General features: G+C 40.3%; 1 protein-coding gene across 4 annotated transcripts in view; it reads left to right on the forward strand.

The window, feature by feature from the left end:
• CADPS2 (calcium dependent secretion activator 2) overlaps positions 1-25,254 on the forward strand; it is a 506,811-nt gene that overhangs the window by 212,231 nt on the left and 269,326 nt on the right. For all 4 annotated transcript variants that reach the window (XM_075928806.2, XM_075928789.2, XM_075928797.2 and 1 more), the window contains exons 5-6: positions 4,992-5,228; positions 18,081-18,202. In XM_075928806.2, the coding sequence (XP_075784921.1) occupies positions 4,992-5,228; positions 18,081-18,202 (359 nt within the window). The remainder of the gene's footprint in view (positions 1-4,991; positions 5,229-18,080; positions 18,203-25,254) is intronic.

The following is a 25,254-nucleotide window of genomic DNA, read 5'->3' on the forward strand; positions in this document are numbered from 1 at the left end:
TTGTATGCAAGTCGGAACAGGTACATATTTGGGGGGGGGGAGCTGGAGTTAGGTGGAAAAGACCCTGATTCTCATACAACTTCCTCCCTCCCCCGTTTGTAACTAGGGAGCCGACGTAAGTCGAATTGATGTAACCCAGGGACTGCCTGTACTGTAGTACACTTTTTTATCATGAAATTTAAACTCCAAATGTACAATTATGTACAGTTTGGACCTCCAGATGACTTTGTGAAGACCAGGACTTTAACATGGTTCTAAAAAAAAAAAAAAGAGAAGAAGCTAGATAAAAGCTATTAGCCAGGATGGGTAGCAATGGTGTCCCTAGCCTCTGTTTGTCTAGAAATGGATGACATGCGTTAACTATGATTAATCAACAGCTCTAATACATTTATTTTAATGTTTAGTATTTCAAGCTTACTTTTATCTCGTTTTTTTTATCCTCCACATTTTTTGTTTTTATATTCAGAAATGTAGAAATATTTCTGTTGAGTTTTGTAAGTTTTCTACCACTTTCTTTCATTTATGTGAAGTTCACATGGTGTGTCAACATATATCAGACAGTGAAAATGCAACATGCTTTTTACTATGGCAAAGTTCAACTCACTTGTGATTTCACTTCAGTCCCATAAGCTGTTCAGTCTCGTAAATGAATGAAAATAAACATTTCAGAGGCAGGTTTAGTAAATAAATTAGTTGTGTAAGTGCTTAAGTTATCTTTATGAATATTAAAATAACAGTTACTTTTAAAAATGTTAATGGGAATGTCACATACTGTACTGCTCCATGCATATGAAATATGATTGAGATTAAAAAAACATTCAAATAAATGGGGATTGTGTGGTTTCACACTATCTGGAGTGGCTCACAATTGGGTCTTCCAACCTCAGGACAGACTGTCAAAAAGCAGGACAGAAACTTCAAACTGTTCACCAATATCAAGTGTGAACTCCTAAACCACTAAGAGTCTTACCATGGAATCACAGACCATTCACTTGGGCATTCCTGGCTCTCATGACACCCATGTATAGGTTTCCCCTTCCTGGAAGGAGAGAGGAACATAATTATTGAGGTCTCTGTCCTATGGGGCTACTCAATGGGCCACTTTGTGTGTGCAGTGTGATCGCATTAATGCTTTTCCTGTTTGGTGAGTTAAAAAATTACCAAGGTTTATAGTGCAACCATGCAATATAACTTTATACCATGGGATACAGATACTATAGGATTAGGACTAAGTAGGATTCATACATGCAGCATCCTATAATCATTCCATAAAGTCTGAAAACAGTCTTATAGCACTAAGTCGTATAGCACCAATATGTTTTAACTAGCTTTTATTATAGTTAAACTTGCAAAGTTGTTTAGTTAACAACTATTTAACATCATTGTCTAGCTTTTTGAATAAATGAAGCCTGTTTATTGAGATTCAGCATACTTTTCCATACCATTAAGGTGTTGGGGGAATACACTGTAGCTCTGAAACTTCCTAGAAGTTCTCCAGTAAACACAGAGGACCAAATATTATATTTACTTTTTATGTTTGTAAAAATAATAAAGAAAGCAAATACACATTTTCGGCTTTCTCTGTGCATCATAAAAAAAGCAAAAGAGAGCACAAGTTCATTTTCATTTAGAGATAATTTGCAAAGCTTCTTTACATTTGTTTTATCTGAATGTTCCTCGTGGAAACTCGTTTTGGTTGTTATGCTCATTCTGTTAGGTATTGATCGTAACCTAGTCTTAAAAACTGCCAATGGTGGAGATATCACAAACTTTCAGAGGCCTATTCCAAAACTTAATTACATAAATCATTAGGAAGTTTTTCCTAGTATCTAACTTTGCTACAGATTAAGCCCATTACTACTTGTCCTGTCTTCACTGGACAAGAGAACAATGGATCACCATCCTCATCATCGCAAGTTCCCCTAAGCTTGTAACTTGGTTAAGACTTGTCAGTTTTATGGCCAGTGGGAGACATGGGAGTGATGTGGCCAGATGACCTTGTCCCACTGACTATGACTTCCCTAACCTGGTGGTGGTTCACTATCTCTTTTGCCCCCAAAAGCCTGGAGTCTGACTTTCTAGCTCTAATTCAGTAGCCTATCAGCTCTCAACCCTCTCCATGTGTTAAGTAACTTGGCCTCAACTGTCTCCTCCTTCTCCTTCTAGCCTTTTTAACCTTTTCTTTTGGGATTCATCAGCATATCTTCTAGGGGGTCCATTTCCCCACCTTGGCTCACTTTCCAGGTCAGAGGAACTCCCAGTCTGTTATCAAAAGTGGATGGCTTAAGAACATAAGAATTGTCATATTGGGTCAGACTAATAGTGGCCCACAAGAGGTGCTTCAGAAAAAGTAAACAGAACAGGCACCCTTCCCCCGGTTATGCCTACTGAAGCAGCTGTGGGCAGGTGCTGAGTACTAGAGGGCTCTGGTTTCGAGCGCAGAAAATGTTCTAATCCATAATAATAGCTTACTACACAATGGAAATGTATGAATGTGACTTTATTTGAAATATAGGCACTGCTGTTGCCACCACTACTTTTGCTGCTATTGAAAGTCAGCGCTGTGTTAAACATCTAGAGATTATCTTTACTGAAAATAATTGAGAAGACTGAGTGTAAAAAGTTAAATAAGGCTAGGAGACATAGAAGAACAGAAGACATTTCTTTAAAAAGTAAGAGGAAAGATCATTTAACACAATCTATTAATGTTCTTTAACATTCTAAAATCTCCCACATACCGCCAGAATGTTATTTGTTACTCTTGTAAGGCATTTTTCATGTAACTTTGTAATCTAACACATTGACAATGGGTTTGCTTAAAAGCACTGAGTTTTAACTTGTTACAATTGTATTGCTGTCAGAAAGCCTGATTTTAAAAATGTGTTGTGTTTACTGCCTTTGACTGTTAAACTTGTACAAAATGTTTCCATTTGTAATGGGCTTGCCTTCTCGTGATTAAACAATTCATCATCCTACACATCTTTTTAAAAATTATCTAATTAACATTTGAATAGTATATCCTTTCCCTGGCATGTGCATGATCATGAGACCATATGTCAAGAGTCCTTTGTGCTATTTTCAGTGATGCAATTGATTGGATGAGTGTCCTTGGGAATGTCACTTAAATGCTGCATGTCTCATCTATTAAAATGGTACTCATAATACTTACCTGCATTTTCAAGGAGCTTGAGATTTGTGAATGAAATCTGTCATTTAACTTCTTACGTGATCTTGTTCTTCCTTATGCATTATATTGGTGGCAAAAAGCAATTGTAAAGATTTTAAATGGCCATTCTTTTTAGTCTCCTTACGAGAAACAGGTAGTGGGGAATTTTCTATAGTTCAGCAGAGGGATGCCTGTTCTTGACAGCAAAAATTTGCACCCTATTCCTCATGCTTTGCATATGTGGTGAATAGAAAGCTGTAAAGTTTTTCTTTGTTCAATGGTCATAGATGTTCCAAAATGTGTTTTGCGTTACTCATTGACCACAATAAGTGGTTTTATTTCTTTGTATATTTTTACAGTTCATTTGGGTAGAGCTTATACACACTGTTGTCTGCAAAATCGATGAAGAGTCCTATGGCACCTTAAAGATTAACAGATTTACTTGGGCATAAGCTTTCATGGATAAAAAGCTCTTTGTCAGATGCCTCAATGATAATTTTGCTATAGAAAGGCTTATTTTAAAATGAAAGTTAGATGGTAGTTAAGAAGTTTCACTTTCAGTAGGAGTTAATGCATCTGATGACGTGGATTTTACCTACAAAAGCTTATGCCCAAATAAATCTTTAAGGTGCCACAGGACTCCTTGTTTTTGCAGATATAGACTAACCCTTCTGTCCCTTGACACTATATTGTCTGTTTTAACTGCTACGGAAAGTGAAAGTTAGCTTTTTAACTACCATGAGACTTTCAATTTAAAATAAGCCTTTCTATAGCAAAATTAGTGTTATCTAAAATAATGATTTAACTAATATAAAAGTGCAGTTTGATGTTACATTTTTTTTCTGAAAGTTTCTGTGCCTTGAAATGAATGGGTTTTTAATAGCAAAATTGTCAATGACCATTAAAGGGATACAACAAGATGATGAATATACAAATAGAGCAAAGACACTGTGTAAGATGCATACACGCACTCACATTCCGGAATTAAGATAGAATGAATTATTTGGCCCTTCCTCCTTTGGAAGATGCCCATTAATGTCTTTTGCTGTAAGCAGAGCCATCTTGTCCATAGGATGGTTTGGGGTGGCCACCCCAGGCCCTTTGCTTTTTAGGGGTACCACAGCAGCCACCTCAATTGCCCTCTGGATGGGACCCACAAGATTTCCTAGGGTGAGGGTCTTGGTGCAGTGGTGGCATCGGTCGCATCCTACACACACTCACTGTTACAGTGGGAATCACGCTCAGCCTGCTCTACTCCAACCCACCACCCCTTTCCTGGCCAGCTGTGCACAGCTTCTCAGTGAGACGGAATGGGGTGGAGAAAGCTGGAGCAGCTTGGCAAATTGCTCTCCCATCACAACTGTGAGTCGGGAGGTGAACCCTGCTGCTGCTGTTGCACTACATCCCATAATCCTCTGTGCTGCTGGGAGGGAGGGCAGAGCAGGGGTGGGGAATGGGTGAAGTGAAGGTAGGGCCTGTGGCAAGAAGGATATTGCCCCAGGACCCATGTTGGGGCCTCTGGGGCAGAGTTTCCCCAAACCCCCCTCAGGATGGCCTTCACTCTAAATATTCACGAAGTTTTTGTTTGGTTTTATATGAAGAATTTCAAATCAGTTCAGACTGTTTCTGACTAATGAGGGCAATGTATTTATGATAGATTTCCAAAGCCAAATATGTGTAATCCCTGATCATTATTAAAGTTCAGATTTATATTTTAATGAATTGTGTCTGGCTAAAAGCACATAGCCAACTGATTAGTACTATAAGCAAAATTTGTAATATGACATAATTAATGATATTCTGAATTTTTAAAAATATTTTTAAGGAAAGAAAATTTCCAAAGTTTGTAGCGAAAGAAATGGAGAACATGTTTATAGAAGAGTTGCGGTCTTCAGTGAATTTGCTAATGGCAAATTTGGAAAGTCTTCCAGTTTCTAAAGGTGGTCCAGAATTTAAATTGCAGAAGTTAAAGCGATCACAGAATTCTGCTTTCTTGGACTTAGGAGATGAAAATGAAATTCAGCTATCAAAGTCAGATGTGGTGCTATCATTCACCTTAGAGGTAAGTAAATATATCATATAATATTTGTTAATTATTTGAATGATTCTAGAATATTATTTCTTACTACTTCCTTATTCCTCCTCCCATGTGTTTGTAGTTATATTTAGAATGTCATATTCATGTGTTAAACAGCTGGTCCATAATTTATATTTTGAAAATCAGGGTTTATGTGCAAATACCTATAAAGTTTTCCCTTTAAAACAAGAGCAGGATTCTGGATCACAATCATGGCAGGTGAGTTGTACTCTATAGCAGTGGTTCCCAATTTTTTTAACTAGTGGACTGGCAAACTCATTCATAAACTTTTGGTGAACTGGTAACATTTTATTTGCATATTCATTATGGTAATCAATTTTAAGAGGTCACATGTTGTTTTACATTGCATCTGTATGCACACAATACATGTTGTACCAGATCAGTGTGCGCAGATATCTACAACACTAAAAACAAAAATCACAGAAGAAATTCCCTTCTGGCTGAAGGAGACAGCACCTCCTTCAGGGGTGACTGGTGCCTGCAGAGGAAGGGGAACAGAGAGGGGCACACACAGGGGCAGAGGGCATGAGGGGCACCCTATTTTAACAACTGAAATTGTGTTAGGGGTATAGGAACTAGTGCCCCCAAGTGCTACCACCAGTCACCTCTGCCCTCCCACTGCTCCTGCCCCATGGGGTAGAGGAGCTGCCATTGTATCTTCCCCCATCTCCCTGTGTCTCTCCCTTCCCCTGCCAGGCTGCTCTTGATCCCATAGTCTCCTCTCCCCTTCCTCCCCCCCCGCCAGCGTCCCCTCTCCATACCCCCCTTTCGTCTCCCTGTGACCCCTCCGTGGAGTTTCCCTCCATTGCACCCCTGCTCCCATCTGCTTCATAAATCTCCTCAACCTCCCTTCAGTGCCTCCTGCATCCCCCTTCATGCCTCTGCCTCGCACATCCCTGTTCCCCCTCACTCTCCTTGTCTACCTCACCCCTCTTCAGCCCCCTCCCAACAACAACCCCTTCCCCAGGGCTGGCTCCTCCCACCCCGCACACGCTGGTAGTTGGCAACAGCTTCTGTGGGTCCCAGGCCAGGATCGCAGCCAGCTCTGCTGGGAGCAGCCCAGGGCCAAACGCTTCTCCTGTGGCTCTGGGGCACCAGGGGCCCCACTCCTGGGGGCAGTAGAGGGAGAGTGGGTGTTTCTTACCAGCCCCCCACGTACTGCCCGCCCTGGGCCAGTGGCTGGCCAGGCTGGGGTTTCTGCCCTGGGAGAGGCTCCTGGGGAGCAGAGGGATTGGCCCTGCTGGAGAGTCCCCCTCCTGGCTGCAGCCTGGGCTCTGGGGGTCCCACAACAGTCTCTGCCGGGGCTTAGGGATCTGGCCCCAGAGTCCCTGCGAGCAGCAGCTGAGAGTTGCTCCATGCTGTGGGGGCCAAGCCCAGCAATCGCTTCCTCCAGCTCCTGCTGCTGCCGCTGGGTCCTAGTGCAATACCCACCGCACTGCAGCCCCTGCCTGGCCCAGGTTCCCGGAGCCCCTACCTACTGCTGCTGGGCCTTAGCATGACAACTGCCACACTGCAGTGTGCCACAGCCTGGTAGCCAGTGGTCTGTGACCGAGCACCAGTCCATGGACCACTAGTTGGGACCCATTGGCCTATAGGATGAATTGCGTTGAGAAAAAAAGTAAACATTAAGTTTTGGGCCTAGATTAGCCTAAATGTGAGGGATATGGGAATTTGAAGTTCTTAATGTGAAATATTCAGAGATAACTTGGAGATAAATTATGTGGAAGTAAGAATCAGCAAGGACATAATGTTAGGGTTATATTGCCATTATGGTTCAGTTATCATTGGTTTGAGTAGAGTTTTTAATTGATACTTTAGAGAATTGTAAATGTCTTATTAAAATACTACCTGTGTTGATAGTAGATGTGGACATTGGTGCAGATGTCAATTTAAGTAGTGTGAAAAGCTAGTAAGAAGGTGGAGAAAATATAATTGATAGAGTTCAGTTTATTATTAATTAGTATAATAATGGCGCATGGAAGGTTTAGTTTCACTAAATTGTGAGAGACCTCCAGTTAACATTCAAAAGGTACTATTAGGTTCTAGTGCTATAAGACTGTACTTCCTCTGTTATCAGTATGGGCTGATTCCTTTCCTCCTCCCATCCCCTCCCCCCATATTGATACACCATTTTGTTGTTGAGTGTGAGTATAGTAGAATGTCAAAGATACGAACACCAGAGTTATGGACTTGAACGATCGAGTCACCATGCAGAACCAGAAGTAAGCAATCAAGCAGACCCAAAAAAGGTGAATACAATACAGGCATAGTACTACTGTACATCTTAAAGGTAGGAAATCTGGGCTGCCTGTCTCTACTCCCTACTCACCATATGGCAGGGTAGCCACTGACAGGTAGGAAATGAAGATGCGGAGTAAGTTTCACAGGCCCAGATGTGAGTCACTGAGTAGAAAGAGCAGGAGCAGTGAGGAGGTCTGCTTTGCTTTCCTATAAGCCACAGCTGCAGTTCTCCCCATCCCTACCAGCTGAGAGGAGGACAATCTTGCATTTTGAATCTGAGCTGGGAAAGAAACATCCTGAGCTCCTGCTAGTAGCTGACCTGAAGTGTGAGCTGCTGGAGCCCAAGCCCCTGGTCCCATGCTGCACGCTAGAAGAGCTGCTCAGTTTTAAAGGGCCACAGTCCCAGTGTGCCTCCTTTATCACCCTTGCAGCCAAGGGGCTAGAATCAGGTGCCAGTCTCCACCCCCACTCACTGAGCAGCCACTTACAGGTAGGAGGTGACAATGCAGAAGTTCACAGATATGGTCTGTCCTGAGGAGCATCCTGTAACATCTTGTTCTGAATTATGAACACGTTCCATCCCCAAGGTGTCCGTAAATCTATTGTTTAATTATAGCATTTGTGTAACTAGAAATTGAAAGCCTGTTCATTTTTTTTAATGAAGTTTGGTTTTGTCATTCAGTGTGTTGCCTTGTGGCCTTCTACTACAGGTTGAACCTCTGACGTCTGGGACACTCTGGTCCAGCAACATCTGTGGTCTGGAAGGACCACAGATGTTGCTGGACTAGAGAGCCCCAGCACAGAGGTTGCCGGTGGCTGGGAGCAGAGCCAGCAGGGTAGTGGAGCCCACAGGGAACCAGAACCTGCAGCCAGCTGGGCTGGGAAGCTGGCAGGGATGCCAGAGCCAAAGGGAAAGAAGGGGGTGCAGAGCACACTGCTGGAGGGGCCATGGGGCTGCAAGCCTTCAGGGCTGCCACAGGCAGGGAGCAAGGGAAGCAGACAGCTGGGGAGAGGAGCCCAATGGGGAGGCTGGCGCCCCTTCCCCAGACTTCCCTAGTCTGGAAACCTCCCTTGTCTGGGACCGGTCAGATCCCAAGGGAGCTGGACCACAGAGGTCCAACCTGCGAATAAATTTCTGTAACCAACCTGCAAATGTTAAACTAAAAGCAAAGATAAGGGTGCAATGACACACCTTAAACCACATAATATTGATTGGAAACATTTTCATATAAAAGTTACAAAATGTTACACTCTCTTTCCTTGTGACCGGCAACTTTCTATAAATTCCATTCTAATTCACTAAATACACAGAAATGCTGTTGGTCACAGTTAGGAATGAAAGTGAGGATTGTGTGCTCAATGCTTGAACTCTCTTAAACCAATCAGTCCATTTTAGCTTTCATTTCCTATCATCCATTGTTTCAGCACGCCTGCTTAGCTTCCCAGAGGTTAAGGGTATGAATTTCACTTTGTCCTTTCTGCCTAATCTGTCCTATTGCGTGGGAAAGTATTACCGTATTTAGTTGATTTTAGTTTGACTTCCCTTGTGAGCAAAACTAGGAGGCAGCAAGTTAGAAGGCTGCTTTTGCAATTTTTTTTTCTCTTTTCCTTAATTTAATTATTTTTGCCTTAACTCTTCCTCTATTACTGTTAACATATAGACTACAGAGTATCCATTTTACTCAACAGTAATATAAATAAATGTACAATTTACATCTTCCATGCTCATCTATCAGTAGTAGCAGTGGAGATTAGTTTTTGAAATCTCCAGAATGTTTCCTCAAGAAAACTGCTATCTTTCTGAGAATACTCAGGAAGAATCAAAGGCCTTGATCCTGCAGTCTGTTCAATAAGGGAACACTCCTAAATCCACATAGAGTCCAAAATACTGCAGTGGGAGAGCACATGGACATGAGTTTTCAGGATCAGGCGTTAAGTCTATTAATATGAACCCTGTACCAGAAAATACCAGCCTCTTCTTGAGATAATAGTAGGAGTTAAGACAGATCAAAGTCTGTACAGGTTCAACCTCTATGGTCTGGGTTTCCATAATCTGGGAACATCTGTGGTCCAGCATCCCCATGGGTGCACTTGAGCCCCGAGGCTATGCTTGTGGGATTCTGCAGCTACCTTGCCTCTCTCCCCACCCCCCAGTGCTTCTCCCAGGGGTCAAATGCCAGCCCCTCTATTGCTCCCAGAGTGGAGTGCTAAAGCTGGCAGTGGCAGAGGGGCTAACATTGACCTCCCTGATCTGATAGATTCCCTGGTTTGGGACCAGTCAGATCTTGAGGGTGCCAGACCAGTGAGGTTCAAGCTGTATTTGCCAATCCAGTATATGGCCCTTTACATATGCTGAATATTCAGTGCATTTTAAAATAGTTACATTGATGGATGAATTTGCAACTTGGACTATATTACAATTTTACTTTTTTAAAACTAGCTTAAGGTAAAGTAAGAAGCATGCATATACTTCTTATCAATAGTTTTTCTAAGCAATGTTTGCCTTTAATTAAAAAGCTTATTATGTTGTTGTTGAGGGAGCTGGTAAGTTATCTTTATATGAAGGCTCCCTAATATTTCTCCCTCATGTTTTCAGATATTTTTAATTTGGCTTGGGCTAAAAAGGTTTCCCAAGTCATGTATGTACGCCTGTAATCACAAACTTTGAGCATCGTGGATTCATTAACTGGCTATTGATATAAGTACTGTACTGTAGCTGGAATTCTATTTTTGATGTGTATAGCTTTCATTTAAGAGGACTTGCACTTTTCCACAGAGGATGAAATGTGTAACATATCCAAAATTTTCAAACATAGGTGTTTCAAATTTAGTTCCTAAAAGGTTTTCAGTGATGCTGATAAAAATTGGGGTTATAGGCACTTACCACCAATGTTTCCTCTAATATTCCCCATCCATTTGTGGATTTTTTTTTCATCCATGTGCAGAATAAAATGTATGTGCATTGAGGCACGTGTAAATATTCATCACCAGTAGAAACAAAACTGAGCTGTAAATGCTCTGCTAATCAAGTGGGTGGCATTTGAATCCCTCCTGAGTGGCTACACAAGCACACAGCTTTCAGGGAATACTACTCAGCACCTTTAAACATATTTCAGTTTTTAGCTGTTTGGAAACTTTACCTGTATTTTTAAGTAAGTTTAACTTTTGGGCTAGTGAACTGGGACTTATTGTGCTCCTTTAGGGAATTGCGCTTTACCAGAGCTGATATGAAAAACAAGAACTTCTGTCCTGTGGGAGATTGCAGTAATTTGCCATTTTGATTTTATCTCAATTCAGGAAGCAAAGTAAAAATATCAAAACTTTTTGTGGAATAAAAGCTTAGCATTGGGAATGTTGAAGTAATCCTGTTGGTTGCTTTTGATCAAAAGTAAATATTTTCCCTCCCACTTTCTTTGCCATATTGCTCCCTGTGTATGAGCAACAGTGCTGATCTGTGGGAGCTGAAGTTTTTTCTTTCCTCTGTTTCACAGGAATTGCAGATTCTAATCAAACACTATAGTTTCTCATTTACAGTGAGAGAATGCAGTTCTTCCTGGGAGGTGAAGTCTGGACAGGATATTGGGACTAGTTGGCTTTAGGAGGGACATTGAACTCCAATTCCCATGAAGCATTACAGAGGTTCAGGCAGCGGGAGAAATTCTGAAACTCGGTGTTTCTCATTTCAGGTCTGGTCAACTTTTATGAACAAAGCACATTTATATTCTTGGGAAATTCCTTCGAAGTTGATAGGTATCCATGAAAGATTTTGGTTTTGATGAAACCCTTTTTTGGGAAAATATCTCATTTGAAATTTTTTGACCAGCCCTACACTTCACCAATAATTTAACATCCACGACTGATGTTCCTATTTATTCCTATGGCTGCTAGAAGTCACAGTTAGTGCTTCCAAATCCTTAACTAAAATCTTCAGCAGTTCTCTGCTACAGCTATTGCATATACTTGACATGGCTTGGTGGCATTAGTAAACCAATTTATAACAATGGTTAGAGATGAACTTTTGAGGAAATGCTTGAATCTATACCTAAATGTTTTAAATAATATTGTCTTCTGTATTGTGTGCCACCTAAATTGCCAGTTTTGAAGTCATAAGAAATGTAATTTATACACAGGACTTCAGAGCACAATGATTTAGTAGACACTCATAATAATTTTCTCTTAGTTTTTGAAAACTTTAATATACTAATCAGAACTCTCAAAATTAATGACCATTTTCTTTGCTATTCATGATACATACAGTAAAATATAAATGTACACCGATCATATTGATACTGTACTTGAACTGATAGTAATGATTTATTTGAAATTGTTTGATGTAGGAAGTAGCTCTCAAGTTTGTTTCATTAGATTTTGGTTTAAGATTCAAAGGTTAGGAAGAAACTAATTGATATGTGCACAAGGCAAAAACATGCCTCCCGTTTTTGTAATGGGAGAGGTTTTAAGAGCTATTTAAATCCTTAATTGCTTGGAAAAGAAAAAAAGTTGGGCTTCCCCTCTATGTGCAATATTCACGTGTAAAAGATTTTTTTTTTTTTTTTAAGAACCATAGTTCTTCCTTCCACATATCAAAACAGCAACAGTTTATCAGCTAGACAGGTATTCCACTGGTTGCATTAGTGGAAAAGTACATGAAATGGAAGACACATTATATAAAACAATGGTACCTTCCTTCTTTGCACCAAACCTACTTAAGAGATTGAATGCAAAGCCTGAAAATACATAGCAAATATTGGCTGGGTAGCTCCTACAATGTTTGGCAGACACTGAAAATGTCCTAGTTTATATATTTTAAAAAAGAGAGAGCTTTTTATAGACTGAATCTTGAGAGTTTAATGAAGATGTCAGAAAAAGGCTTTCTGAAGCTTTCTGTAGATTTCTAGAACTGGACATAAATTTCACACCATGAATGTCATGATATTTGGAAGGAAATATATTGAGATCAGAAAAATTATGACAACCAATAAATCTAAAAAGCGGAAGAATCACAACAGCCAGTATATCTAAAAGATGTCCCGGGTTGAGGCAAAGAAGAAATACAATTTTCTTGTAAATGTTCTATTTTGGGTGAATATAGTTTTTCCACTAGAAATGTATCCAGCTTGTTTTAATGAGTTTACAAAGCTCTTGTTGCCTTTTCTGTCACTGACAAGCTCTCTACTATGCCAAGAGGCTACAGTTAGTTTTTTGAAAAGGCAAAAAGTAGGTTAGCTTCCTAAAGTGTTGTTTTATGGATAGCATTTGTTCACCATGGGAGACTTATATTTTAAACGCTGTGTGTTAAAAATCTGAAAACCGGATTCTTGCCTGAGATCAATACACGCACATTGTATTCAGGAAAAGCTAGATCTCAAATGGGAAAAAGGGGGGGAAAAGAAACTAAGAAAGAAGCTGATGTCATAGATTTTATCTGAAGCATAGTGAATTTATTCCTTTGTATACACAAAGCAGGAAATGGACAAAAATTGACCTACTCTCTGGAGTAAGTGGTGTCCCTGAAGAAAAGTAGGAGTATGCTTGTACTGCTATATGCCATTTATAACATCTGAATAGTGGCAAATTGGGAACCTTAGACTATCCAGTCCATGTTTCTGTGGGATGTGATTAAATTAAGGAATCTTTATCAGATACACTGAACAGCTGTTTGAGAATTGTAAAAGACAGAAAGAACAGAGGTAAACTGCTAATGCTATATACAGAATAAATCTAGGAAGCAGATAATAAACTGCCCCTATATCTTGTTTTCCAAAGTGTGGAATATATTGGGAACCAGCACTGTTTATAATAATAGAAAGGAGAAGGGGTCACAACAGAAAATTACAAGGGAGTACAAACTGAGGCTAAGGAATGGGGAAAATAATAAGGAATATAGCCAAAAAGTTATATATAGTGATTAATGCAAAGCATGCCTTCTGCACAATTTAGATTCCAGAGATATTTTGGTTATCACAATGAGATTTTTTCCATAGCATAAAATGTAAATAGCTACCAACTTTAAGTAAATGGCTTCCTTAAAGGGACATTCTCACCTTTGAAATGTAATCCATTTAAAAGAAGCTAAGTGTAGTGTCAGGTACTTACATATGCTCTTTCATTATATTATCAATAGCTGTCATTTTATAGCCACATTTTCTGCTTCTAAAATGTTTTGTCTTCTCTGTGTTTGAGGGACCCACGTAATGGAAAGTTACGATAGTGCAATAGGGTGCACACAATTTTCAGATTCACAAAGTAAGCAAGCAAACAGTAGTAGTAGTACTTTCCCTCTGATCTTTCATGGACAGTCATCGTAGTTTTTCCACATCACAATAGCAGGTAAACTGCATAATTCTGAATGACTTTCGTTGTTTTTCTTTGTAGAGGAAATGTTTAGATCACTAAGATATTGACCACCTCCTGTGTTAACAGACATTTTTCAAGACGGAGTTGCATATCTTTACTCACCTTTCAGGGTCTGGTAGACCCGGTTTAAGAGACTCTTGATGCTTTTCATTTTCTGCCCTTCAAAGATACACACTAGCAGCTGTGAGGTCTTTTAAAGTGGTCTATATTAATCATCAAGAAAATATACTGTTTAGTTTGGGAAATCTATTTTCCCTCTGAATATATGCATAAATCTATTAAAAGTTTCTGCATCTGAATGCCATAAGCAATCTCAATAGACTGTGTTAAAATCACTGTTCAGTCAAGCATTTGTTTCTGACTTGGATTATAATAATCTTTCATTCCAGAGTTTAGAATTTGTAACCAGGTTCTAGCCTTCACCATATCCTCTGGCAAGGAGTTCCACTGGTTGACTATGTGCTGAGTGAAGAAAAACTTCCTTTTGTTTGTTTTAAACCTGCTGCCTATTAATTTCATTTGGTGACCCCTAGTTCTTATTTGTGGGAATAAGTAAATAAGTTTTCCTTATTCACTTTTTCCACACCAGTCATGATTTTATAGACTTCTATCATAGCCCCCCTTAGTCTCCTCTTTTCTAAGCTGAGAGGTCCAAGCCTTTTTAATCTCTCTTCATATGGGAGCTGTTCCAAACCCCTAATCATTGTTGTTGCCCTTTTCTGTACCTTTTCCAATGCCAATGTATCTTTTTTTTTTTTTTTTTTTTTTTTTTAGATGAGGCAACCACATCTGTACACAGTATTCAAGATGTGGGCGTACGATGGTTTTATATAGAGGCAATAAGATAGTCTGTCTTATTCTCTATCCCTTCTAAAATTATTTCTAATATTCTGTTTGCTTTTTTTAACTGCCACTGCACACTGAGTGGATGTTTTCAGGGAACTATCCACAGTGTCTCCAAGATCTCTCTCTTGAGTAATTGTAGCTAAATTAGTCCCCATCATATTGTATTTATAGTTGGGATTATTTTTTCCAATGCACATTACTTTACATTTATCAACATTAAATTTCATTTGCAATTTTGTTGCCCAATCACTTAGTTTGGTGAGATCTTTTTGAAGCTCTTCACAGTCTGCTTTGATTTTAACTATCTTGAGCAGTTTATTATCATGTGCAAATTTTGTCACCTCTTTGTTTACCTCTTTCTCCTGATCATATATAAATAAATTGAATAGGATTAGTCCCAGTACACATCCTTGGGGGACACCATTAGTTACCTCTCTCCAGTCTGAAAACTGACCATTTATTTCTACCCTTAGTTTCTTGACTTTTAACCAGTTATCAGTCCATGAGAGGACCTTCCATTTTATCCCATGACAACTTACATTACTTAAGAGCCTTTGGTGAGGGACCTTGTCAGAGGATATAGTATAAGTACACTATATCCAATTGATCCACCTAGTCCACATGCTTCTTTACCCCCCCCCCCCTCCCGAGAGAACTCTAGAAGATTAGTAAGGCGTGATTTCCCTTTATAGAAGCCATGTTGTCTTTTCCCCCAACAAATTATGTTCATCTATGTTTCTGACAATTCTTTTCTCAACTATAGTTTCAACTAATTTGTCCAGTGCTGACATCAGGTTTACTAGTCTGTAATTGCCAGGATCACCTCTAGAGCCCTTTTTTAGTATTGGTATCACATTAGCTATTTTCCAGTCATTAAGAACAGAAGTTGATTTATAGGATGGGTTAGCAAACCACAGTTAATAGTTATGCAGTTTCACATTTGTGTTCTTTCGCTATTGTCTGGAATCCATAATAGGTTTTACTTTACAACTACTATACTTTCTGTAAAGTTTGGCTAATACTGAAAAATGAATAAAATAGTCTCACATACTGCTTTTCAGCTATATTGGAATTTTACAGGTCAGTCCCTAGCACAGTAAAAATCTCAGGTATTAATTTTGTTTATAATATGCAATGCCGTTTAACATTAATAGGAGCATGTATATATGGTTTGATGGGATTGAGTTTTGTTGCTTTACAGGAACATATTTAGTTTAAAGATCACATTCTTTTTCTTAGTTATGTTGTATATCTTTGCTTAAAACTGAAAGGTCTGTACAAATCATATTTGGGTTTCAACAACAAGTTTTCATGTTACAGAAATTGGAAAAGTTTCACAGATTCTAGAGCTTCTGGTTTGTGTGCAGTACTATGATGACATCCTCCTGCTTGGTGCTACTCTGGAAGCAATGCAAACTTGTTTTAACTGCATCTAAAGCTGGCTTGAGCAAAATACCCTCCATGGGCCGTATCCAGGCTGCCAGGCAGACACAGTGAGGAGCCTCAGGCAGATCTTTGACTGCCCTCCTGCTGAGAGAAGCTGTTTGAACAGATGTGAACCCAGGGGAGGGAAGACATGCTGGTTTCCAGCCAATGGGAGCCTGAATGTTTTCAACTGGCAGATGGTGAAGCACTCTTCCCCCTCCCCTCAGGCTCATAGCTGTTCAGGGGCCATGTGGTTTTTGAAGCCGGTGGGGGGGGAGGGCAGGAAGGGAAGGGCAGAGAATATGCTTTAGAAGGCTGCTGGTTGGGAGTCAAGCAGGTAAGTCTCCCAGCCAGAGCTTGCCTCTGGTACCCCAATCCCTCTGCCCCCCACATCCCATATAACCTAAACTCCCTGCCCCCTTCATGCCTCCATATCTCCTCCCAGATCCTGCACTCTAATCCACTTCCTCAGGTCATAGCCCCCTTCTGTCCTAGGTCGCAACACAAACCCTCTGTCCCCTTCTTTAGCCCCTTCCCCACATAACCCTAACCCTCTGCCCCTCCTCCTGCACCCATATCCCCTCCCAGATCATGCACCCCAATGCCCCACACCAGGTCACAACTCAAACCCCTGCAACCCCTCCTCACCATGGTCCTCTGCCCCAAGTCACAATCTCCTTCTCTAGGTCACGGCCCAAACCTCTTCACCCCCTCACTAGGAATGTAAAGGACTAGTCAACTATCTGATAAGCAAATCCCTGTGGCTCTTATTACATTTAAAATGCAGAGCCACAGTGTAGGTGACTCCAGAGCTGACATGAGCCAGGATTGCTCAGTCCTGGCTTGACCCAGCTCCTGGAGCTACCTCCACTGTGGCTCTGTAGAGGCGCTTCACAACTAAACATATAGTTGATACAAATTGTATTGACTATAGGATTAGCCAGATAATTGCATTTTAACAGCCTTCTTCCCTCCTGCGCCCTAATTCCCTAACTCATGTCTCAACTGCCTCCTTCACCCATACTCTTTCTCAGGGCACACACCTTCTCCATTAATATGGAAGAGTGCAGCCCTTGACCACTTTCAAAATTTTTGGAGTGGCCCCCCACCATCAAAAATTGTCCACCCCTGATCTAAAGGATCTGCATGTGATAGAGAATATTCGTCGTATGTATATATTAAAGAAGTGAATGTAAACAAATATGTCGTATGGCTACATATTTACCCTCTCCAGCAACAGCTAGTTACTCTTTCTAGTAAACTGAAGACTACAGATATTTTTATGACAAAGGATGATCGACAACTAAAATAATTTTCATAAGAGATAAGAAAACTCATTTTTTTGTTATAGCTTCTTACACCAAAATACTAAATAACTCTGTTACAGCCCATCAATTTTACAACAGGAAAATTGCTAACACTTTTATGGTGAAAGATCTGTTCTTCATATCATTTGTAGCTGTTATTAAAGGTCTTATCTAATGAATATCCATTAAAATTAATGGAAAGATTTATTGATTGTATGTGTATTGGATTAACCCTTAAAATATCTTTTTTATGAACACTTATTTAAGCATTTGCTTTAAAAATTATAATCTGTACTAGTATTTGGAACTCAATGTAAGCACTAATTTTAAATGTAAATACATCAAATCAATGTGGAGATTATCGTTGACACGAGATTTCAACAGGTACCCAAACAAAACCCTACTACAGTAAATATTACTAGAATGCAACACACAACTTTTACATTCTTTGTTCCTTAATTGCTATAGTATATATTATTTAAAGATGACATTAAGGGAAAAGATAAATTCATGTTTGTCTATAGAGACTTGAGTGACATAATTGTATTTCTGTGCAGGGCAGTTTAATAGCTCAATATCTGTGGTGGTTAACATTTTCTAAAGTCTGATATATAAATTGTGTTCTTTTCTTCTTGCTTAGATTGTTATAATGGAAGTGCAAGGATTAAAGTCAGTAGCTCCCAATCGGATTGTTTATTGCACAATGGAAGTAGAAGGAGGAGAGAAACTTCAGACAGATCAGGCAGAAGCATCAAGGCCACAGTAAGCACTTCTATTTTTTTTTTTATAAAATATATTTTCTTCACAGCATGGAAGACTCTCCAAGAAAAAGAAAGAGACATTACAGTAGTTGGTAGGTTTAATATTAGAGCATGACGGTATTTGTCTTGGTACAGCACTTGAACTCTTATCCAGCATAGATGAGAAATGTAACATATAAAACAGTATGCAATGCGGCTGTATCCATGTTGGTCCAAGGATATTAGGGTATGTCCACACTGCTCACTTATTTCAGAATAAACTATTCCAGAAGAAACACTCCAAAATAGCTTATTTCGAAATAGTGCGTCTACACTACAGAGAAGCCTCAAAATTAGTCTGAGGCAGGATCTCCTAATGTGGATATCCTACCTGGATTTAGAGCCACAGGAAGTGCTAGAGAGTAATTACTTTGAATGGACCTGGGGAGGAGCTATTTTGAAATAGCAGCAGTGGAGCAGCCATGCTACTGCTATTCCAAAATAGCTATTTTGGAATAGGCATTATTCCTCATGGAATGAGGTTTACAGAAGTCAGAATAAGCCGTCCGTTATTTCAAATTTATTTTGAAACAACAGAATTGCTGTATAGACGCTTGTATTGTTATTTTTGGAATAATGGCCATTATTCCGAAATAATGCTGCTGTGTAGATGCACCCTTGGAGAGAAGTAATATGTATTTGTGGACCAACTTCTGTTAGTGAGAAAGACAAGCCTTTGAGTTACAGGACCTGAAGAAGAGTTCTGTGTAGCCTGAAAACTTGTTTATCTCACCAACAGAAGTTGGTCCAGTAAAAGATATCACCAAACCCATCTTGCCTCTAATACAAAACAATAGTTAATTATAACAGAACCAGGAAGCAAAACACTTGTAAACTTGAAAACAATGCTTGTTGTTAATAACAAATCAATAAAAACAGGCTTCAGGTCTGTGTAAACAAAACAATTGGAAGCTGTAGCATTGTGCTCTTTTCTGTACCATCTAACAATTCAAACCTTTTGATATAAATTAGTTTGAGAGAGCTTGTGTGTTTTCTAGGTTAATATGAAGGTGGCCTTGTGGAGTTCAACTTGCACAACCAGTGGAAAATCAATACTCAGTAATCAATCCTCTCAAAGCTTACTCACCTACTGAGCTTATTTCATTTTAAATGATAGGAGTCACTTCTTTCATTTAATTTTGGAAAAAAACTAACTCAGAGGGGAAAAGCATTGTACCATGGTAGTTGAACTAGGTGGCACAAAGAAAAAAAAAGTATGGTTTTGGTAGATTTGTTTGACCTCTGGCTGCACATTGACTTCACAAGCTTTCCCCTCTGTTAAAATGTCATTTGGAATCTCTTGCAGATATGTTTCAGAGAGATCATGAGGGTTTTTACCAGCACCTTTTGTGAGTCTTGTGAAAAACAATTTAAAAATTGTTGTCACTAATATTTCTAAAAGACAACTTAAACTCAGAAGTAAAGGTGGCTTCAGTTCAATTCAAATCACAGATACAAAATTTGATTAGGCCAAACTGTAAGCATGTCATTGTGATTGTGTCACTTTTCTATAGAATTTCCACAAGCTGTTAAACTTTTCTCTTGCATTTTACAGGAAACTTACCAAACCAAAGTTTTACACCCATGGCTTTTCTATTCCAACATATTTTCCTCTGATAGTGGCCTAATACTTGTTGGCTCGTTGACACCAAAAGAGGAGATCATCACCCCATTACAATAATGCATCTGACCAGTTTTAAAGTTCTGTACATGAATAGTGAAAGGTGGAAAATGCAGTATAATTGAATTTCATACCTGTCTTGGATAGAATTTTACATTAAGGACGTAGTGCAAGGGTGGATGAAGACAGGAGAAAATGAGAATGATAAAGCACTTGTAATAGAAAGCATTGATGTTAGGGTCTGATCAGCTCTTGAAGGTAGATCAGAACTTGAGGGTTTCAGGCTGTATATCTGAAACATGTAATCCAGGAGTGGAGAGGCACGTGGCCATGTTCTTCTAGACAAGTGTTAGGTGAACAAAGGAATAATCTCTGACCTGGAATGAGGGTTTGAGAGGTGTACCGTACTGTAGAATGAGGTACATGCTCAAAAACAGGATATGAGATCGTGGAAGTGTGTGTGGGCACAGCCATAGGCATTTGCAAATGTTGTGGCTGCTGAGTTATCAATAGAAACAACACTTAAAGCTGATTTGTGATCCTCTGAATGATTAGAAGTGCCCTGCTTCATTGTAAAAAGTGGGATTTCTATTGCATTGGAGCTGCCACCAATATGGTACAATGAAAAAGAAAGTCCCTGAGAGAGAGTTTTGTTGTATACAAGAGGGATTTAAGAGGAGACCATAGAAGAGGATATTTAAGCAGTCAAAGCATAAACTTAACAAATTATATGTTCATCAGCATGTGAGGAGGAGGAAGCTCTCTCTCGGGAATTGGAGGCTCTTGATCCAGAAAGTGTCTTTTCACGCGTATTGGCAGTATTTTAATATCAACAAAGTAAAAAAGCGTTTAGAGGAAACATTTAAAAAAAACATAGACACAAAGAAATAAATTAGAGTTTAGCCAAACATTCCAACTCAGTAGCTGACCATTTGTTCCATCTCCTCAGAAATACAAGTAAAAAAAGAATGAGAGGTTTCTGTCTACAACATGGAAATGGGGAAGGTTTCAAAAAACAAACATATTAGTAACAGAATGGAACTGGCATGAAAGAAAAAGGCCTTGTCCTTTTGTGGGAGTGTTAACAGCTTTGTGCACCAAAGAGTTGTGCTGAAACAGTCCATGTGGAGAATTGTGGGTGCCAACTAAAAGATTCCTAGATCACATTAAAGTAATCCTATTTGAGACAGTTTGTTGTTTATCTGTATGATAAATTGGTACTTTGTGTGTTTCACCATGGCTGGTCACAGCTGAGAATATTAAGTTCAGGACATTGCTGAGAAATAGGGCAGTCACACACCAAAACTGGTGGTGATTTTTCTATAAGATATGCTAACACAGCAACAAAAGTAAACTTCTGTTTCACCACACTGGCTAACAAGAAATGCAGCCTTCTGAGGTAGTCCAGTCAGACACTAGACTTCATGATGAGTGGTTATTCAAACCAGTTTAATCAACTCATCGACTTTAAGGTCAGAAGGGACCATTATGATCATCAAGTCTGACCCCCTGCACAGTGCAGGCCACAGAATCTCACCCACCCCTCTTAGAATAATCCTCTCACCTATGTCTCAGATATTGAAGCCTTCAAATACTTTGAAGGCCCCAAGATGCAGAGAATCCTCCAGCTGTGATCTGTGCCCCATGCTACAGAGGAAGGCAAAAAACCTCCAGGGTCTCTGCCAATCTACCCTGGAGGAAAATTCCTTCCCGACCCCAAATATGGCGATCAGCTAAACCCTGAGCATGTGGGCAAGACTCATCAGCCAGACACCCAGAAAGTTCTCTATAGTAACTCCATTGACTTATTTCCCTCTGATAATGAATGGTCAATTAGTTACCAAGATCATGTTCTCAAACCATCCCCTTATCATAGAGCTGGAAGAGACATCAGAAGGTCATCAAGTCCAGCCCCCTGCTCTAGGCAGGACCAATCCCATCTAAATCAACCCGGCCAGAGCTTTGTCAAGCCGGGACTTAAAACCTCTAGGGATGGAGACTCCACTACTTCCCTAGGTAACCCATTCCAGTGCTTCACCATCCTCCTAGTGAAATAGTTTTTCCTAATATTCAACCTGGACCTCTCCCACCATAAGAACCAAAGGGTTCTTCTGATCCCAAAGGACCAGCCACATATGCAGAGAAATATAGAACTCAAAATTTTCCCAATAATCATACTGTTGCTAACCCTTTAATATCTAATATTTTAAAGTTTATTTCTAAAAGAAAAGAAGGTGAGAGTTAAAATGGTCAAAGGAATTAAATACATACAGTAATTATAAGGTTTTTGGAACAGATTCACAGCAGTGAATAGAATAAACTACTACTTGTTAAGTCTCTGCTTCTAAAAGATTGGAAGGTTCGCATTCCTTTGGATAGAATGCTCCCATCAGTGTAAGTCAAAGATCAGAGCAGGAAAGAGGCAAAATGGAGATGCTTCCAGGGTCTTATACTTTCTGTCATGTAGTTAATCTGCTCTTAATCCTTCAGTGAAAAAATACAGGTACAAGAGGGACTCCAGTATCACATGATCTAGTCACAAGCCCTTGATTACTTTGGTAAGTCATATCATGGCCCTTACCCATATTCTGGCTAGAACCTCCACAGGAAATGCCAGGAAGTGGGAATTCACTTCTTCCATGGCCCAGTGTGTTCACTGATGGGTCATCACATGAATAGTCCATTCACAATGTGCTGGCTAGACTGGATGTAAACTACCTTGTGGGGGGTTACAAATTTGAAATACAGGTGCATAAATAATATTTATCATTTCAGATAAAAAACGATAAATGCATAGAAATAGGATAGTCCTATTCAGCAAACCCTTTTTTTCCATTGACACCTTCTATGACATATTTTGGCATTTCTTCATATTAAGTAACAATAGTAGTAAGATGATCTGCCTGGTCTTATTTTATTCATTTAATGTCACAGCATGCTAGTAACAAATGCACACTGTATAAGATAGGCTTTCCTCTCTTTTAAGAAGATATATAAATCTCCATGCTATATATGCAATAGTGCACTATAGTAGGTTGAGTGTTTAGTACTGATACTAAAGTACTAGATGTCATGGGGATATGAACCCATGGCTTTCTAGAGCCTACTTTAAAAGTTATATTGCTTCCTCTCATGCTAACCCTATTAAACTTTGATTACTGCCTGAGGAATATTTGTTAATGCATTATAAATGCTTCTAGCTTTTTAACCTTCAAAAAGGCCTACCAACATAAACAGTGACCTTTTCTGCCAGAGACTACTTAGGAGTATCTTCAGAAGAGGCTCCTCCATTATATCAGTATTTCTTCTAGTGGGCTGCAGACCCACTTTGAGAGAGCTGCTAACAGGCCACTACAGTTTGTTTATCTAATTCTAAAGAGTCCATAGTCACACAACCTTGCAGCTTCCATTGAACCTCTTCCCGCGAATCTCCTTGGCTGGAGACAGTGAACCAGGGCCAATGGAAGCTACAAGGCTCCATGGCTACGGAGCCTTTAGATAAACAAACTGGGCCAGCCCATTTGCCTGTGGCCCACTTTGAGAGAAACTGCATTATATCAACCTAAGCATGACTTTATTGCTTTGATGCACTAGGGATCCATCTTCTATAACAGGGGTGGCCAAGACAGCCTTTGCCAGAGGGATCTGGCCCACCAAGCTGGTTTATCCAGCCTGTGGCCATCCTGTCATACTCCCACCCCAGGCCAATGGAGACCTAGGCAGGGAGCGAGAGACTTTGTACACTCCGAGGCCCTGATTGGCCTAGGGATAGGGGTAATGTGTGAAGTCTCCTCTGATTACCGGGGGCACAAGGCTCCTAGAGGGAACTACAAGCGACTCAAAACAGCTGGCAGTTCTCTCTAGGCACCCGGGACAGGGGGGCAAAGACTTCATGTGCTCCTCCGTATCCAGGCAAATCTTGGTCTGTGGCGCAGAAGCATGGGAAGCCGCCTCACCCAGCCCCTTTTGCCCAAGGCCCTGCCCCTTCTGGGGCAGCCATCAACCACTTCAAAAATTTGTGAAGTGGCACCCACCCCTTCTACAATAGAAAATATCCAACATTAATGTAAATTTTTATAGATTTTTTTCTTAGTTGAATGGAATCTGTCACAGTAATATCTCTATATATCCTTTTTATAAATATTTAACAAAAATATGGAGAATAATTCCTTAAAAATAAATGGCTTATATAGAAAGATTGTTATGGTTAAGATTGAAGCTTTTAAATATATCTTAGCTATTAAGCATATTTGTATATAAAATAACATGATGTTGCTAGGAACCTTGTGTAGAAGAAAAATATCTAGTAGTGATGTGGATGAGAGAATGCTAGAACAAAATTTAGTGTTTTTGGCACCCATATGACAAATTTGATGATCATCTTTGATCACTAGTTGCATGTATTCAGTGATATAATTCTATCAAAAGAGCTATAGTACAATAGAATTAAGGTTGCAGGGGTAAGAACTCACAAATCAAAATCATCATCAACTTAAGATTGCCTGTGCAAAGCTAATACTGACCCCTTGTATTTTGCCATTTTAAGTACATAATATTTCCCAAATATTAAAATATATGAGCAGCTAATTAGACATTGAATCATAATGCATACAAGGATGCAGAAATAAGATTTTGTGTACAATCGTAAATTTGGATTTCTCAAATCTGAGTACAGTAAAACTCTGATGGTCCGGCATCTGATGGTCCGGCACTCCTGATGGTCTGGCACTATCAGGAACCCGGAAGTGCTCCGGGCAGCCGGACCATTGGATCTGCTCTGCCCCCAGCTTCTCCGATTCAGCCGCTGCTAAAACTGACCAGCGGCTGAATCGGGGAAGCGGGGGCAAAGCAGCTGGAGTGTCCCCAGGTAGGCCCTGTAGCGCTGCCCCTCGGAGCTGCAGGACCAACCGGGCAGCACCCCAGCAGTCCCCGATTCAGCCGCTGCTGATACTGATCAGTGGCTGACTCCAGGAAGCCCGAGGCAGAGCAGCTCTGCCTCGGGCTTCCTGGAGTCAGTCGCTGATCAGTTTCAGCAGCGGCTGACTTAGGGACACCTGGGGTAGAGCAGCTGGGGTGCTGCCGGGTTGGTCTCGCAGCGCCAAGGGTCGGCGCTACCGGATCAACCCGGCAGCACTCCAGCTGCTCGGCTGCAGGCGTCCTTGATTCAGCCTCTGCTGAAACTGACCAGCAGTGGCTGAATCAGGGATGCCCGGGACAGAGCTGGACTATCGGAAGGGGGGGGCTATGAGGGGTCTGGGGTGGCATCCACCCCACCTCAGACCCCTCATAGCCCCCCCCTTCTGATAGTCCGGCATATCCGATAATCTGGCACCCCCTGGGTCCTAAAGGTGCCATATTATTGGAAGTTTACTGTACTTAACCATGAAAACATA

The sequence above is a fragment of the Pelodiscus sinensis genome, chromosome 1 (assembly GCF_052426305.1).
Source record: "Pelodiscus sinensis isolate ZL-2025 chromosome 1, ASM5242630v1, whole genome shotgun sequence".
NCBI classification, from domain to species: Eukaryota; Metazoa; Chordata; order Testudines; family Trionychidae; genus Pelodiscus; species Pelodiscus sinensis.